Consider the following 18,206-nt stretch of genomic DNA (forward strand, 5'->3'; position numbering starts at 1 on the left):
AACAAACTTTTTTTTTTTTTACACTTTTTAACTTTTTTTAAAACTTTTATATGATTGCTGCTATCCATTGGATAGCAGCGATCATGTGACCGGGAACCGCATTCAGCTACTCATACTAGCCGGGAGCAGGGAGTTTTTAAATTTCCCGGGTCCCCCGGCTCTCTGCGCATGCGCGTGACTTAATGCGTCTGGCATGCATGCGCACACGCCGGCGGCAGGGCCGGGGAGGATCAAGAAGACGCCGGACAGCGCGGTGGACCGGAGGGGAGTACTCTCAGCTCCCCTTACGGATCGGATCCGCAAGGGGAGCTGAAACTTTAACTTTGTTTTACTTTACATTGACTTTAACGCGATCGCCGGTATCCAATTTGGAAATCGGAATAATCCCCGGACCACCAAACCTTGAAGTTATTAATGATAAAATATAATATTGTAACACTCAAGAAAGATGTCCACGTCCCTCATACTCTTTTAATCGAGTTCCCCATCCCCACGTCTTCAGGCAGAGAGTTCTATAGTCTCACTGCTCTTACAGTAAAGAACCCCCTCCTATGTCAGTGTAGAAACCTTTTCTATAGACATAAAGAGCGCCCCATTGTTACAGTCCTGGTATAAATAGATGATGGGAGAGATCTCTTTACTGTCTCCTGAGATTATATTTTATATATTATATATATACATACACACACACACACACACACACACACACACACACACACAGTTATTAGAGCGTTCCCTTGTTACAGTCCTGGGTATGAATAGATAATGGGAGAGATCTCTGTACTGACCCCTGATGCTAACTGGTGAGGCTCCTGCACTGACAGCCTTCTTGTGACCCATTCATGAAATGCCAGATATTCACCCATTCGCTGACTCTATGCAGGGTTTTTCTATACTTATGAAACACACAAGCAGTGAAGCCAAGGTTGGAGGATCCTAAAATTGAAAGTGAAAGCGGAGACTGTTTATAGTGTGTAAACTTCCTATTAACCCTCACAGCAGATATATGGCATCACAATGCAGTACAAGCTGCACTGATAATAAGTGATACTACTACTATATAATAATCTTTATTTATATAGCGCCCACATATTCTATAGCACTTACAAGACAGGGGAAATAAAAACAAAACGCCAGTCACATGTAGTGATCGGTTTATGGAGACAGTAGGGGTGAGGAGCTCCAATGAGCTTACATACTACAGATAATGGGGGGATACAGAAGGTAAAGGGCTGGAGATGTGCACAGTATGGCGACGCTGGAGATGTGCATGGTATGGCGAGGCTGGAGAGTGAGGGATGCTATACACACAGACAATGGTTAGTCCGTATAGTGGCTGAATCGGTATGACTGCAGGGGGCGGTTGATGGCTGCTGGCAGGGATTGCGTATAGATATTATCCTATCGTTTATGGAACTGAAGCAATAGACATCTTTGGCGACTGCCTTGTTTGCAATGAATGCCACTCCATTGCGTCTGATGATGTCATTGCCTGAGTACAAACTGTGTAATCATCGCTATTGACGAAAACGTTGCCTGTCCAGTGAAGCTCGCTGATACCCAACAGGTTAATGTTTAGTCGTTCCCTTTAATTTTTTAGGATTTCCATTTTGCCCGGCTTCATGCCACGGACGTTCCACGTGCGAATATTGTGAATCTTTGAGAAATGCAAACAAAACATTTTGCTTGTAGCTGCATCAGCAGACCAGCGACCACATGGCTTTGTCATACCCGCATCATTAATGCGCAAGTTGTTTCGAGTTTCGTCCTTGATCGTCCGTGGTGGCTTGATCGGTGCCTTCCAGCCAAGGAGGCCCACCCTTCTATCATTATATTTGGACGCCTTTGGTTTTATTGCTTTTTTTTTTGGCAGTGGTAGAGGAGTAGTTTTCCACTGCTTTCCCCAGGCCTCACCATTTGTCCGGGCTTAAGACCAGCGTGCAGCTGTTGCCAACAACACAGCTGGGTATATTCTTGTACATAGGGGGCAGTATTATAGGAGTTATATTCTTGTACATAGAAGGCAGTATTATAGTAGTTATATTCTTGTACATAGGGGCAGTATTATAGTAGTTATATTCTTGTACATAGGGAGCAGTATTATAGTAGTTATATTCTTGTACATAGGGGGCAGTATTATAGCAGTTATATTCTTGTACATAGGGAGCAGTATTATAGTAGTTGTATTCTTGTACATAGGAGCAGTATTATAGTAGTTATATTCTTGTACATAGGGGACAGTATTATAGTAGTTATATTCTTGTACATAGGGGGCAGTATTATAGTAGTTATATTCTTGTACATAGGGGGCAGTATTATAGTAGTTATATTCTTGTACATAGGGGGCAGTATTATAGCAGTTATATTCTTGTACATAGGAAGCAGTATTATAGTAGTTATATTCTTGTACATAGGAGGCAGTATTATAGTAGGTATATTCTTGTACATAGGGGGTAGTATTATAGCAGGTATAGTCTTGTACATAGAGAGCAGTATTATAGTAGTTATATTCTTGTACATAGGGGGGTAGTATTATAGTAGTTATATTCTTGTACATAGGGGGCAGTATTATAGTAGGTATATTCTTGTACATAGGGGGCAGTATTATAGTAGTTATATTCTTGTACATAGGGGGTAGTATTATAGTAGTTATATTCTTGTACATAGGGGGTAGTATTATAGTAGTTATATTCTTGTACATGGAGGCAGTATTATAGTAGTTATAGTCCTGTGCATGGAGGCAGTATTATAGTAGTTAGATTCTTGTACATAGGGGGTAGTATTATAGTAGTTATATTCTTGTACATAGGGGGCAGTATTATAGTAGTTATATTCTTGTACATAGGGGGCAGTATTATAGTAGTTATATTCTTGTACATAGGGGGCAGTATTATAGTAGTTATATTCTTGTACATAGGGGGTAGTATTATAGTAGTTATATTCTTGTACATAGGGGGTAGTATTATAGTAGTTATATTCTTGTACATAGGGGGTAGTATTATAGTAGTTATATTCTTGTACATAGGGGGTAGTATTATAGCAGGTATAGTCTTGTACATAGAGAGCAGTATTATAGTAGTTATATTCTTGTACATAGGGGGTAGTATTATAGTAGTTATATTCTTGTACATAGGGGGCAGTATTATAGTAGTTATATTCTTGTACATAAGGGGCAGTATTATAGTAGTTATATTCTTGTACATAGGGGGTAGTATTATAGTAGTTATATTCTTGTACATGGAGGCAGTATTATAGTAGTTATAGTCCTGTGCATGGAGGCAGTATTATAGTAGTTAGATTCTTGTACATAGGGGGTAGTATTATAGTAGTTATATTCTTGTACATAGGGGGCAGTATTATAGTAGTTATATTCTTGTACATAGGGGCAGTATTATAGTAGTTATATTCTTGTACATAGGGGGTAGTATTATAATAGTTATATTCTTGTACATAGGGGGTAGTATTATAGTAGTTATATTCTTGTACATAGGGGGCAGTATTATAGTAGGTATATTCTTGTACATAGGGGCAGTATTATAGTAGTTATATGCATGTACATATGGGTCAGTATTATAGTAGTTATATTCTTGTACATAGGAAGCAGTATTATAGTAGTTATATTCCTGTACATAAAGGGTATTGTGTTACAGATATAAACTGGTATGTAGGTGGAATATTAGAATAAGAGTTCTAAAATCATTCTAATTTGTTTTGGTAGCTAAAAGGGGCTTGGACAATTATCGCCATCTTTGTCAGCTATATCTGTGTCTGTTTTGGTTGTCACTTTTCTCCTTTATATCGACAGGACAAGCCATGTTTTTTTTTCTTTATGGACAAACAGAGCCAGTCCCCACATGGTCTTCACGCAATGAGTCGTGTTTGGCGCTTCTCCTTATTTACATCGTTATAAGTGACGTCAATCATCTGTCTTTGGTCCCGTTGCATTATAGAGCATGACCTGGTGGTAGATTTCAGGAGGGAGGAAGTGTATTACTGTACTATTACTATTGTTATTATAAGTCTTAGTGATCCCAGGATGAATCAGTGATGATCTCCCTATAAGCTGCAGCCTGAATGATGATTATGATCTACATACTACCTGTTGGACATAATGACAAGCTGATCACACATCATTAATGCTTCGCTGTTTATGAGCTAATTGCTATTATCATTACATACTACTTTTAGCAACATTGTGGGAACAACGTGACAAATCCTCACGTAATCGGTCACATCCGCCATCTGCTGGTCATAACACAAAACTGCATGGGTAATTACTGCACACTAGTCTGCGGCTCTACTGCAACTACTTTTTGCAGTCTATGCATGGAAGTACGTGCAATTCTAAGGCTAGGGTCACACAGGGCGGATTTGTTGCGGTTTTGCTGCGGTTTTTCCGTTGCGGTTTTGACGCAGCAGAACTGCTTCTGCGCCAAAACCGCTTCAAAGGTTAATTTGGGCTTGCGGATTTTGCTGCGGAAAAATTTTTTCCGCAGCGGTTTTTTCCTTTTGTCGCGTATTTGGTGCGGTTTTGGCTGCGTCCATAGAGGTCTATGGACAAAAAACTGCTGCGGAAACGACGAAAGAATGAACATGCTGCATCTTTTAAAACCGCGCCGCAGTTGCATTTCCGCACTGCGGCTGTGCGGAAAAAATCCGTCCTGTGAGAACAGCTTTTTGGCAAATCTCATTTGTGCTGCATTGCACTGCAAACGCAGCGGTTTTGCCGCAGTGCGGATATGCAACGGCAATCCGCTGCAAAACCGCGGCAAATCCGCCCTGTGTGAACCCAGCCTAAGTGCTCCTGTGGGCATAGTATAGTTAAAACTGTCCACCTCAGCCTTCGGCAAAGGGGCGGACAGAAGACAACTGAGATCCTCATGCATAAGCAGATTGCCGGCTCCCTTCCAACTCCATACCTGCACTGTCAGTCAACATTTTGAATCAATAACTACTTTTTAAAATTTGCTCTCAAATTCAATTCTGTATTTCCCCTCCAGCAGTAGGCAGGGCAGTTTCTAGGGAATCTGTCCAACAGGGTGAACATAAAAAAAAAAAAAATTGCCACACCCCATCAAATAATGCTGCCAATGTTTATATTAATGCTGCATAATCAGATCAATGCAACTAAATTTATTGTAATTTATTATATGTATATTTGTTGTCTACTATATAATGTTGATCTTAAAGATAACATTTAAGGACAGCTCACTTTTCTCAATACATGTCCAGTGCTGCAGAACCTCATAGAACCTCAGCTGCTGCAGAACCTCATAGTACACACCTCAGCTCCTTCCTCTGGGCACCTGTGCCGCTGAAAAACTATAGATCTGCTCCCTTGGATATGATGTACACTACTGGTCAAAGGTTCTAGAACACCTCAATTTTTCCAGTTTTATACATTAACACATTTCATGTCCAGCAAATACCATTAAATGGCTCTAAAGTAAGTTAAAAATCATAAAAATATTCTGAAATATTAACCTGAAAACACAACAATAGTCTAAATTTATGATTTTAACCAAAGGATGTTTCTCAAGGATCACATCCAGTATCTTGTGCAGCATAGTAATTAACGACTGGGGGCGGAGCTTATGTTAATAGCGAGCTAGAGGGGGGAGGAGCGTAGAGCGGAAAGGGGGGGAAGAAGACAGGAAGAGGAGCAGAAGTGAAGAATCGTGGAACAGAGAGGACGGAGCCGGACAAGACAGAAGAAACTCGTGGATTACAATTCTAAAAACAGAGCAAGCTGAGCGGAGGAGCAGAAGAAAAACCAGAAGACTTACAGCGGAGGTCGGGAGACATCGGGCGAAGCGGAGAAGAAGAGAGCCGGCAAGCGAAAGAAGAAGACGACAATGGAGGACTTGCGGGCGAGAATCCAGGCGGCGGTCAGGCAGGACGGCACCGGCTGGCTCGAAGAACTTCTGTCGAGCTGCAGGATGACCGTGGGAGCAGCCGAGCTGGAAGAATCCGGGACGCAGCAGAGCGGAGCCAGTGAAGCGCCGCCGGAAGCAGAGGAGCAGCGGCGGGGAAGACCGCAGAGAAGAAAGCAACCGCCAGCGAGGCTCAGCCCGAGCCCAGCGAACAAGCGGCGCGGACGGAGGAGCAGCAGAGGAGAAGAAACAGCGGCGGGAGCCGTTGGCACCGGAAACAAGATGGCGCCCGGTTCAAATCGTGTGGCGGGAAAACGGCCCGCCACGAGGCAGCGCTCACCGCCGGCGAGCGGGAGCAGAAGAGAGGAGCTACACCAAGCAGCAGCGGCAGCAGCAGCCTCCACAACGGCAGGGCAGTTAGCGCTGGAGCGCGAGGCAACGCAGAGAAGGAGAGGCAAGTCTACAGTTCAGACAGAGGAGAGAGGGAACACGCGGGGAGGGCGCGTACCCCGCCAGGATTATACAGCATCGCAGCCAGAGCGCAGCGCAGCAGAAGGTAGGCGACAAAAAGGAGGGGGGGCAAGTAGAAGGGTGAACATCCCACGAACAGCAGCCCCCCTTAGCACCCCTGCCAGCAGCCCTGTAAGCAGCCCAGGCCCTGCCACTTTAGCTCCAAGGAGGGCACATAGAGGAGGGGGTAGCTCGTTTTCGGGGTCACGTAGCCCGACCCCGGGCCCCCATGCAGCTAGCCACACGGGACATAGTCGCAGCATGTCTGCTTACTATCTCTGTCATAGACAGGAGGCTGCCCTATATCCGGGACAGCAGGAGGTGGTATACCCCACCCAAAGGCCTAGCGGACACAATTCACTGTTGCAGCCACCCGCTACGGTCATGCAGCGCCGGTGTTTCGTTAACCCGAGATACCTAGACCCACGGCTGCAAGAAACGCTGGGTTATTCGTCCCAAGTATCTGACAACCACGCTAGCAGTAGCCGCCAAGGGCAGGGCGCTAGGCGTAGGCGCAGGGACAGAGCCAGGGCAATAAGACAAGAAGCCAGGCGTTCTAGGCAGCTAGAGCAGGCAAGCAGCGCTTCAAGTAGCAGCAGCGACAGGGCAAGAGGAGATAGCAGGATAGATAGGAGCAGCTCAGAAGAAAATGGACGGGACTCAGAAGAACGTCGGCACCCACTCAATTTACAAGCCAAGCAAACTTCAAAAGACTACAGGAGCTACAGAAGTAAAGGCCACTCGCAAGGACGGTCATGCGGACACCAGCCTGGTTTGGCCCATCAGCAGAGGGCGCAGGAGGCTACGCGTAAGGACAGTCGGCAGCCCACGCCAGACCACAGGATCCGGAGGAGGAATACAGCTGGGACATCACCCTTGGCGTTGCCGGAGGTCGGTCGAGCTGGTGAGTTGTCTTTGCATAATGCTTGGTGTAATGTGATGGATCCCGCGAAGGGCGCGGATAAACAAGATTTAGTAACGGTGTTAAGGTCATTGTTGAGCAAGGTGGATCCGCAAGAAGGGCCTTCAGGGTCCTGTGGTTCACCGGGGGGCAGAGGCCCGCCGGCGAGTAATGTGTCTGGAAGCTCAACGTTGTGTACAGATGGTGACCCAACGGAAGGTTTAAGATATGCAGATTCGATGTTCTGCGGTGTTGCCCCGTTAGGGGTAGGTTTGGCTGATGATGTTATGGAACGGATCAAAAAAGGTTTATATGTGGATATTTGGTCCTTATTGTCGGTGGACCACGTTATGGTCGACAAGGAGCGGTTGTCTGAACGTGGTACAGAAAAGAAGCCGAAGATTGCTAAGACGTTCGGCAATTGGCTTCAAGCTTATTTGGTTTTGGCTCATGTGGTGTGTCAGCATCAGCCGGGTAAAGGACCGGAGTTGATGGTCTATTTAAATACAATATTCAGCGCCTATAAGCTGCACGGTGGGTCAGCTTGGTGGCGCTATGATGAGGATTTCCGAAGGCGGGTATCGGGAATGAGCCACATAAGCTGGGCCACAAAAGCAACCGATGTGTGGATCCAGCTGATCCTAGCACAACGGCCCGCCAGAACGTCCTTTCCGACAGGAGCCGCTGGAGGCGGGCAACAGCCCCCTGCGGCAGCACAGAGACCTAACGGCACATGTTGGCTCTATAACGAGGGCCATTGCAGATTTTACGCCACCTGCAAATTCCGACATGAATGCTCGGTTTGCGGGGGCCAGCATGCAGCAGTTCGCTGCTTTAAAAAACAAAGAGCGTCTGCCACAGTGGGTGGTGCCGGTGGAGCACCGCACCCCAGTGAAAAGCCGGGTCCTGCATCTGTGGTTAGACAGTTACCACAGGAAGCAGGCGGCAAAAATGCTTAAGGATGGTTTTTCTGAAGGTTTTGTGATTCCGTTCGTTTTTTCCCCCGCGTCGATGTTTTCCCCGAATTTAAAATCGGCATTGGATAACATTGATTTGGTTAAAGAAAAGTTGCTTAAAGAAGTGGAGCTGGGCCGCATGGCCGGCCCCTTTGAAACACCGCCCTTTACCAATTTGCGGGTTTCCCCCTTGGGTTTGGTACCTAAGAAAGAAACCGGTAAATTCCGTTTAATTCATCACCTTTCGTTCCCGGCCGGCGACTCGGTTAACGACGGTATATCGAAAGAGCAGGTGGCGGTGACGTATACGTCATTTGATTGCGCGGTGCGTTTGGTTAGAGCGGCGGGCAAGCGAGCCCAGCTGGCGAAGACGGACATTGAGTCCGCCTTCCGTTTGTTACCAGTACACCCCGATTGTTTCCACCTCCTGGGGTGCCGGGTTAAAAATCAATTTTTCATAGACATGTGTCTACCGATGGGATGCTCGATTTCGTGTTACTATTTTGAATTGTTTAGTTCTTTTTTGGAGTGGTTACTCAAGCATGAGACAGGCATCTCATCGGTGATACATTACTTAGACGATTTTTTGTTCGTGGGCCCGGAAAAATCGGGCGATTGCGTATTTTTGCTCAAAACTTTCCAGTCTCTCATGCGTCGGGTGGGGGTCCCGTTATCAGAAGAGAAAACGGTGGGCCCATTAACACGGATCACTTTCCTCGGGATCGAGATCGACTCCGAGGAGATGGTTTTTAGGCTACCAGTTGAGAAAATAGCAAGGTTACACCAAGTGGTCAATGAAGTGTCCAGCTGCAGGAAGGTCATCCTGCGTCAGATCCAGAGGCTGGCAGGCCTGCTTAACTTTGCGTGTAAAGTTATCCCCATGGGGCGGGTCTTCTCGAGAAGACTGACTTTAGCCATGGCGGGGGTTCGGGAACCCCACCATTTTGTGCGCGTGACGCAGGGTATAAGAGCAGACCTACACATCTGGAAGGTGTTTTTGCAATCCTTCAACAGGCAGGTGATATGCCCGAAGGAGGAGGTGACCGGAAGCGACATATGCCTGTTTGCGGACGCATCGGGATCAGGAGGTTTTGGGGTCATCTTTAATAACCATTGGTGCCGGGAGCCCTGGCCTCAGAGTTGGTTGGACAGAAAGTGGACAAAAAACGTGACACTGTTGGAGTTCTTTCCGTTGGTGGTAGCTTTGGAATTGTGGATCTGTGAGCTTCAGGACCGCAAGGTATGTTTCTGGTCAGATAATGCTGCGGTGGTACATGTCATCAATAAACAGACCGCGGCTTCTCCTCCCGTGTTGGCATTGTTGAGACATGTGGTTTTGAAATGTCTTCGAAGCAATATTTACTTGCGAGCCAGGCATGTTCCGGGTCGTGACAATGGGGCGGCTGACGCACTCTCTCGTTTACAGATGGAGGCGTTCAGGGACAGTCACCCCCAGGCGGAGGCCGAGGGGGCACGATGCCCCCCTCACTTATGGAAGCTGGCAGAGCAGGATTGCTGAAGCTGGTGGAGGCATCGGTCACGCGCGCGACGTGGAACAGTTATAATTCAATTTGGTTACATTGGCTTTCATTGTCAGGCGGTTGTGTGGTCGACGGCGACAAGGCGCGGGCAGCTACGCTGGACATGCTGTCAGTATTGCGGGAAAAACAGCGGTCCGTCGGATTAGCGAAGAAACATTTAGCCGGCGTAGCGTTTTTGTTAAAATTGCACTGCAAGGCGGATGTCACGAAGGAGTTTATTTTCCGCCAAATAATACGCGGTTGGAAAAAGGAGAAGACGCGCATTGACAAACGACGACCGATCACGTTTTCCCTGTTAATAAGGCTATTAGAAATATTAGAGAGTGTTTGCGACAACAGCTCGGAAGCGTTGCTATTCAGTGCAGCCTTTTCGGTGGCGTTTTTCGCGGCATTACGTATCGGCGAGTTGGTCCCGGCAAGTAAAAACAAGCCGGGCGGCCTTCGCCACAGCGACGTTGTTTCATCGGGAGAGGCGTTGCGGGTATGCATTAGAAAGTCCAAAACTGACCTGTACGGCAGAGGCGAATGGATAACAATTAACAGCCTTGGCTCCAAGTGGTGCCCGGTAGCCACGGTACGTGAGTATATGAGCTCGCGTAACATCTGTGATCAATTTTTTGTCCATTCGTCGGGCACCCCCCTTACCCGGTTCCAATTTTCGGCGGTCTTCCGGTCAGCCCTACGCGCGGCAGGTACGAATGCGGCCGAATTCGGTGCGCATTCGTTTAGAATAGGGGCGGCAACCATGGCTGACGCACATGGTATGAAAGAGGAGGACGTAAAACGTCTGGGTAGATGGAAGTCGCAGGCCTATAAATCCTACATTAGACCGGACCTAGTATTATAAGAACGCGTAGGTGAGGATTATGTCTTGGCGAATTCGCTTTTTTTTGGCCGGTATGGTTTTCTGTTTCTTTGTTTCTATTTTTCAGCTGCGGAACCGTGGAAAATATGGATTGTCGGTCACTCCTTTGTGTATTGGGCCGAAAAGAGGGCAGCAACTCGGCCACTAGGAAGGAGCCTGGGAATGACGGACACGGTGGTAAACTGGTATGGAATTCGAGGCCTACAGTGGCCCAGTTTGCTGAGAATCGTTACGGAAATCAGCAGGTGGACCCCCCGGCGAGTCATTCTGGTCGTGCACGCCGAGGGGAACGACCTAGGAAAATTGAAGCTGGGCGATTTACTCGTCTTGATAAAACAGGACATGCTCCGTTTTAGGGAGTGTTTTCAGGAATCTGTGCTGGTCTGGTCGGATATTATCGCCAGGAGATGTTGGAGGGGGGCTAGAAGCCCCGAAGCAATGGAGAATGTTCGAAAGGTGGTCAACCAAAGGATTTCAAAGTTTGTGCATTCCCTGGGTGGGATTGCTATACGCCACTGGGAGTTGGAGGACAGAGAGAGAGGTGCACTGAGGAGTGACGGGGTACACCTGAACGAAGTTGGTTTGGACACTTTTTTGTCTGGTTTGCAGGATGGAGTCGAGGCTGCGTTAGCTCGGGTTCGTGGGGTGGGGCGGAATGCGCCGTGAAGTATACGGCGCATGCCGCGTGGCCTGAACTTTCCATGCTGGATAGAAGGAAGGTTTACAAGCCCAAGAAAAGCGGGCTTACAAACGTCCAGTGGAACTTTAAAGTTAAAATTCGGTTAAGTTAAGCGGGTTGTAGCATGGGAAGGGTTAGCGAGTTTTAGAAATAATAGGTAGAAAGGTTAAATCGTTAATAAAGCTGTGGCCTACCCCACATTTGACACTAAAGAAGTTGTTGGTAAGTTTTTTGGTTAGATGGTAAGGGAGCATCAGTCAGGCTGATGCCCCCAGTCTCTTGTGCAGCATAGTAATTAACGCAGCTGCAGGTGACTGGGGGCGGAGCTTATGTTAATAGAGAGCTAGAGGGGGGAGGAGCGTAGAGCGGAAAGGGGGGGAAGAAGACAGGAAGAGGAGCAGAAGTGAAGAAGCGTGGAACAGAGAGGACGGAGCCGGACAAGACACCCACCCACCCGCCCGGGGATTGGGCAGGGAGAGACTTTATAGGACTTTTATTCGTTGGAAGTTGTCACAGCTGGTTTGGCCTGAACTTTCCATGCTGGATAGAAGGAAGGTTTACAAGCCCAAGAAAAGCGGGCTTACAAACGTCCAGTGGAACTTTAAAGTTAAAATTCGGTTAAGTTAAGCGGGTTGTAGCATGGGAAGGGTTAGCGAGTTTTAGAAATAATAGGTAGAAAGGTTAAATCGTTAATAAAGCTGTGGCCTACCCCACATTTGACACTAAAGAAGTTGTTGGTAAGTTTTTTGGTTAGATGGTAAGGGAGCGTCAGTCAGGCTGATGCCCCCAGTCTGGCTGCTCTGCAGCACAGAAAGCAGATTATTGTTTGAAATTGTCTGCAAACCATTCCTACAGGTGTCAGAACTTTTGTAGATCACCTTCAAACCCTCCGATTCTACATAACCAGTATTGGAACAGACTGCATTACACCCTCTGGCCTCGTTCACACGAGCGCACAATGCATGCCGAAGTTAGCCGTGCACAAAAAGCACAGCTATTAGAACTAATGGTTTCCCATTGGAACGTTCAGGCAAAAAAAAAATTTTAAGAATGTAAAAGAAGCGCCCCTAAAAAGAAAGGACATCGCGACTGAAACCCCCTGCTGCATGGAAAGATCAGCCCTGACTAGAGATGAGCGAGCGTACGCGTCCGAGCTTGTTGCTCATTCGAGTATTAGGGTACTCGAGATGCTCGTCACTCGAGGCGAGCACCACGCGGTGTTCAAGTCAATTCCATTTCCTTCCCTGAAAAATTTGCGCCATTTTCTGGCCAATAGACATGCAGGGAAGGCATTACAACTTCCTCCTGTGACGTTCCAGCCCTATCCAACACCCCTGCAGTGAGTGGCTGGTGAGATCAAGTGACCGCCGAGTATATAAAGTGGGGCCGCCCGCGGCTCGTCACAGACACACGCTGGCAGAGATTAGGGACAGTGCTGCTGCTGCTGCTATAGGGAGAGTGTTAGCGTCTACAAGAACCCCAATGGTCCTTCTTAGGGCCACAGCTCACCTAGTACACTACTGTTTTGGCTGCTGGGAGCAGTTGTGCACTTTTTTTTGTATATCGGGCGTGCAGCCCCATTACAGCTATAGCGTTCTCAGGCTGCAGTCTGTACTACGTAGTATAGGGGAAGTATTGGTGAGGCAGGGACAGTGGTAGTGTGGAATCCTGTCTACAACAATCCCAACGGTCCTTCTTAGGGCTACCTGCGACCGTGTGCATTTAACTCCGTGGTTGCTGGGAGTTGTAGCACCTCAGTATTGCACAGCAAGGCCTGCGTTCAGCCTTCAGTAAAAATTTTTGCTGGGTGCAGTTAGCGTAACGTAAGCGCTGTCTGCCTCCAAGTGCAAGCCAAGAAACCACAAATTTTTTTCAACGCTCTGTGTTAGCCGTCAGCTGCCTGCACAGTGTATGGTGCTAGACACCCATGGAGGGAAGGTCCAATACACGCTCCATAGCCTGCATTGCATTAAAAAAAAAAAAAAATTTAAAAATCCTTTTTACGGCTGCCTGCCACCCAGTGCATTTTACTGTGTGGCCTGTGGGACTTGAGGTGCATCAAAACTGCATAGTGCAGAGCAAGACCTGCGTTCAGCCTTCAGTAAAATTTTTTCCTGGGTACAGTTAGCGTAACGTAAGCGCTGTCTGCCGCCATGTGCATGCCAACATACAACACATTTTTTACACCGCTCTGTGTTAGTCGTCAGCTGCCTGCACAGTGTACGGTGACAGACACCCATAGAGGGAAAGTCCGATACAAGCTGTATAGCCTGCATTGCACTGAAAAAAACAGATATTAAAAAAGAAATCCTTTTTACGGATACCTGTGACCCAGTGCATTTGACTGCGTGGCCTGTGGGACTTCAGGTGCATCACAATTGCATATTGCACAGCTAGTCCTGTTTGCATCCTTCCTTATAATTTATCTCTGGCTTCATTTTGAGTTATATAACCGCTGGCAGCCACCAACTGCGCGGCAATAATTCACAAAAATTTTTACACCGCTCAGTGTCTGCTCGATTCTTAATCCACCATGCTGAGGGGTAGGGGTAGAGGACGTGGATGCGGTCGAGGTCGCGAAATTCCACGTGAGGGTGCGGGCATAGGCCCAGTTCCTGGTCCTGGCGAATCGCAGCCGGCTGCTGCGGGATTAGGAGAGAGGAAAGTTTCTGGGGTCCCCAGCTTCATATCACAATTTTTGGGTCCACGTAGTAGACCTTTATTAAAAAACGAGCAGTCTGAGCAGGTCCTGTTGTGGATGGCAGAAAGTGCTTCCAGCAATGTATCGACCACCCAGTCTTCTACGCCGTCCGCTGCTGCAACTCTGAATCCTCTGGCTGCTGCTCCTCCTTCCTCCCAGCCTCCTCACTCCATGAAAATGACACATTCTGAGGAGCAGGCAGACTCCCAGGAACTGTTCTCAGGCCCCTGCCCAGATTGGGCAACAATGGTTCCTCTCCCACCGGAGGAGTTTGTCGTAACCGATGCCCAACCTTTGGAAAGTTCCCGGGGTCCGGGCGACGAGGCTGGGGTCTTCCGGCAACTGTCTCAAGAGCTTTCAGTGGGTGAGGAGGACGATGACGATGAGACACAGTTGTCTATCAGTGAGGCAGTAGTAAGAGCAGTAAGTCCGAGGGAGGAGCGCACAGAGGATTCGGAGGAAGAGCCGCTGGACGATGAGGTGACTGACCCCACCTGGTGTGATAAGCCACCACCACCAGCCTCACCACCACCACCAACACCATGCGCAGGCATATAATGGCCAAGCACCCCACAAGGTGGGATGAAGGACGTTCACCGCCTCCAGGTCGCACCACCGCCTCTCCCCCTGGGCCCCAACCTGCCACTGAGATCCAACCCACCTCTCACGACACAGGCACGAGCGTCTCCTGGCCTGCACCCACACCCTCACCTCCGCTGTCCTCGGCCCCATCCAGCAATGTCTCTCAGTGCAGTGTCCAGCTGTCGCTAAGAGAATCGTTGGAGCGAAAGCGCAAATATGCCGCCACGTACCTGCACGCTCAAGCTTTAAATGTCCACATAGCCAAATTGATCAGCCTGGAGATGCTCCCGTACAGGCTTGTGGAAACGGAGGCTTTCAAAAACATGATGGCGGCGGCGGCCCCGCGCTACTCTGTCCCCAGTCGCCACTATTTTTCACGGTGTGCCGTCCCAGCCCTGCACGACCACGTCTCCCGCAACATTGTACGCGCCCTCACCAACGTGGTTACTGGCAAGGTCCACTTAACGGACACATGGACAAGCACAGGCGGGCAGGGCCACTATATCTCCCTGACGGCACATTGGGTGAATTTAGTGGAGGCTGGGACAGAGTCAGAGCCTGGGACCGCTCACGTCCTACCCACCCCCAGAATTGCGGGCCCCAGCTCGGTGCTGGTATCTGCGGCGGTGTATGCTTCCTCCACTAAACCACGCTCCTCCTCCTCCTACGCAACCTCTGTCTCGCAATCAAGATGTGTCAGCAGCAGCAGCAGCACGTCGCCAGCAGTCGGTGTCACGCAGCGTGGCAGCACAGCGGTGGGCAAGCGTCAGCAGGCCGTGCTGAAACTACTCAGCTAAGGAGAGAAGAGGCACACGGCCCACGAACTGCTGCAGGGTCTGACAGAGCAGACCGACCGCTGGCTTTCACCGCTGAGCCTCCAACTGGGCATGGTTGCGTGTGACAACGGCCGTAACCTGGTGACTGCTCTGCAGCTCAGCAGCCTCACGCACGTGCCATGCCTGGGCCACATCTTTAATTTGGTGGTTCAGCGGTTTCTGAAAGTCTACCCACACTTGTCAGACCTCCTCAGCATGGTGCGCCGGGTCAGCGCACATTTCCGCAAGTCCAATACGGACGCTGCCACCCTGCGGACCCTGCAACATCGGTTTAATCTGCCAGTGCACCCACTGCTTTGCGACGTGCCCACACGGTGGAACTCTACGCTCCACATGTTGGCCAGGCTCTATGAGCAGCGTAGAGCTATAGTGGAATACCAACTCCAACATGGGCGGCGTAGTGGGAGTCAGCCTCCTCAATTCTTTACAGAGGAATGGGCCTGGATGGCAGACATCTGCCAGGTCCTTGGAAACTTTGAGGAGTCTACCCAGATGGTGAGCGGCGATGCTGCAATCATTAGCGTCACCATTCCCCTGCTATGCCTGTTGAGAAGTTCCCTGCAAAGCATAAAGGCTGATGCTTTGCGGTCGGAAATGGAGACGGGGGAAGACAGTATGTCGCTGGATAGTCAGAGCACCCTCATGTCTATATCTCAGCGCGTTGAGGAGGAGGAGGGGGAGGAGCCTGAGGAGGAGGGGGAAGAGACAGCTGGGCCCACTGCAGAGGGTACCCATGCTGCCTGCCTCTCATCCATTCAGCGTGTATGGCCTGTGGAGGATCCTCAAGGTGATCTTCCTAGTGAGGACAGCCATGTGCTGCGTACAGGTACCCTGGCACACATGGCTGACTTCATGTTAGGATGCCTTTCTCGTGACCCTCGCATTAGACACATTCTGGCCACAACGGATTACTGGGTGTACACACTGCTCGACCCATGGTATAAGGGGAACCTTTCCACTCTAATTCCCGAAGAGGAAAGGGGTTCGAGAGTGATGCAATACCACAGGGCCCTGGTGGACAAACTGATGGTAAACTTCCCATCCGACAGCACTAGTGGCAGAAGGCGCAGTTCCGAGGGCCAAGTAGTAGGGGAGGCGCGGAGATCAGGCAGCATGTTCAGCGCAGGCAGGGGAACACTCTCCAAGGCCTTTGCCAGCTTTTTGGCTCCCCAGTCAAGGCTGAGTAGGAGGGAGCACTGTAAAAGGATAGTGAGGGAGTACATAGCCGATCATATGACCGTCCTCCGTGATGCCTCTGCTCCGTACAACTACTGGGTGTCAAAGCTGGACACGTGGCACAAACTTGCGCTGTATGCCCTGGAGATGTTTGCTTGCCTGTGGCTAGCGTCTTGTCAGAGAGGGTGTTTAGTGCAGCTGGGGAAATCATCACGGATAAGCGTACCCGCCTGTCAACTGACAGTGCCGACAGGCTTACACTCATAAAGATGAACAAAGACTGGATTTCCCCAGACTTCTCTTCTCCACCAGCGGACAGCAGCGGTACCTAAAGATTACTTTCGCTGCAACCGCGAATGCAAGCATTGTTCTCCATCACCGTAAAAAATGGGGACCTTTACCTTTGTCAATCTGTGTATGATATTCGTCCTCCTCCTCCTGCTCCTCCTCCTGAAACCTCACGTAATCACCCCGAACTGGCAATTTTTCTGTGGCCCAAAAGGCTTCATATAAAACTTTTGTAAACAATATTTATACGTTTCAATTCTCATTAAAGCATTGAAACTTCCACCTGAACCAATTTTTATTTTAACTGGGTTGCCTCCACGCCTAGTTACAAATTCAGCCACTGTAAGCTAAGCGATTAATGGGTTTCACCTGCCCTCTGGGTTGGGCATGGGCAATTTTTCTGGGGTACGTTTGTACTGTCGGTATACCAATTTTTTGGGCCCTCGCCTACAATGTAATCCAAGTAATTTTTATGGGCTTCGCCTGCACTCATGGTACACCAATGTGTCTGGGGTTGGCCTACACTTTTGCTACAGAAATGTAACTGTGTTCTGCCTACCTATAATTCTGCCACAGTAATGCTAGCGGGGTCTGCCTATACTTCTGCAACAGAAATGTAGCTTCGGTCTGCCAATACTTCTGCTCCTGAAATGTTACCTTGGTTTGTGTATACTGTTACTACTGTAATGTTACTAATACTGGGCTCTGCGCATACTGCTTCTACGGAAATATTACTGGGGCCTGTCTATACTGCTACTACTGAAATGTAACAAATACTAGGCTCTGCCCATACTGCTTCTACGGAAATGTTACTGGGGTCTATCTATACTGCTACTACTGAAATGTAACAAATACTGGGCTCTCCCTATACTGCTGCTACGGAAATATTACCGGGGTCTGTCTATACTGCTACTACTGAAATGTTACAAATACTGGGCTCTCCCTATACTGCTGCTACGGAAATGTTAAAGGGGTCTGTCTATACTGTTACTACTACTGAAATGTTACTGGGGGTCTGTCTATACTGCTGCAAATGAAATGTTACTGGGGGTCTGTCTATACTGCTGCAAATGAAATGTTACTGGGGGTCTGTCTTACTGCTGCACCATCAGAGCCGCAGGCACCACTTCTCTCTCCCTGTCTCTGCTGCATGCCCCTGTCTAATCCAACTTTGGGTAGACACTAAGGGGGCTCTATCTTTCTCTGCCGTCAGGCATCTATCACCAATGGGGTTCTTTTCCCCGGACCTAACCCAGATAGGTGTACCTCTCTCCCCTGTCTAAGACAGCTGCTGCTCA

The 18,206-nt window shown here is 48.7% G+C and overlaps 1 protein-coding gene across 3 annotated transcripts in view; it reads left to right on the top strand.

Annotated features, from left to right (window-relative positions):
• Nucleotides 1-5,686: 5,686 nt before the first annotated feature.
• Nucleotides 5,687-18,206, top strand: part of LOC136580634 (coiled-coil domain-containing protein 177-like) — a 33,856-nt gene continuing 21,336 nt past the window's right edge. Inside the window, exons 1-2 of one of the 3 annotated variants that reach the window (XM_066581351.1) lie at nucleotides 5,687-7,287; nucleotides 10,714-11,518. In XM_066581351.1, the coding sequence (XP_066437448.1) occupies nucleotides 5,856-7,287; nucleotides 10,714-11,312 (2,031 nt within the window). In that variant the 5' untranslated portion in view covers nucleotides 5,687-5,855 and the 3' untranslated portion in view covers nucleotides 11,313-11,518. Of the gene's footprint in view, nucleotides 7,288-9,254; nucleotides 11,519-18,206 lie in introns of those variants that run through there. The other 2 variants (XR_010786991.1, XR_010786992.1) reach the window with 2 other exon arrangements.

Source organism: Eleutherodactylus coqui, chromosome 10 (genome assembly GCF_035609145.1).
Source record: "Eleutherodactylus coqui strain aEleCoq1 chromosome 10, aEleCoq1.hap1, whole genome shotgun sequence".
Lineage (NCBI taxonomy): Eukaryota > Metazoa > Chordata > Amphibia > Anura > Eleutherodactylidae > Eleutherodactylus > Eleutherodactylus coqui.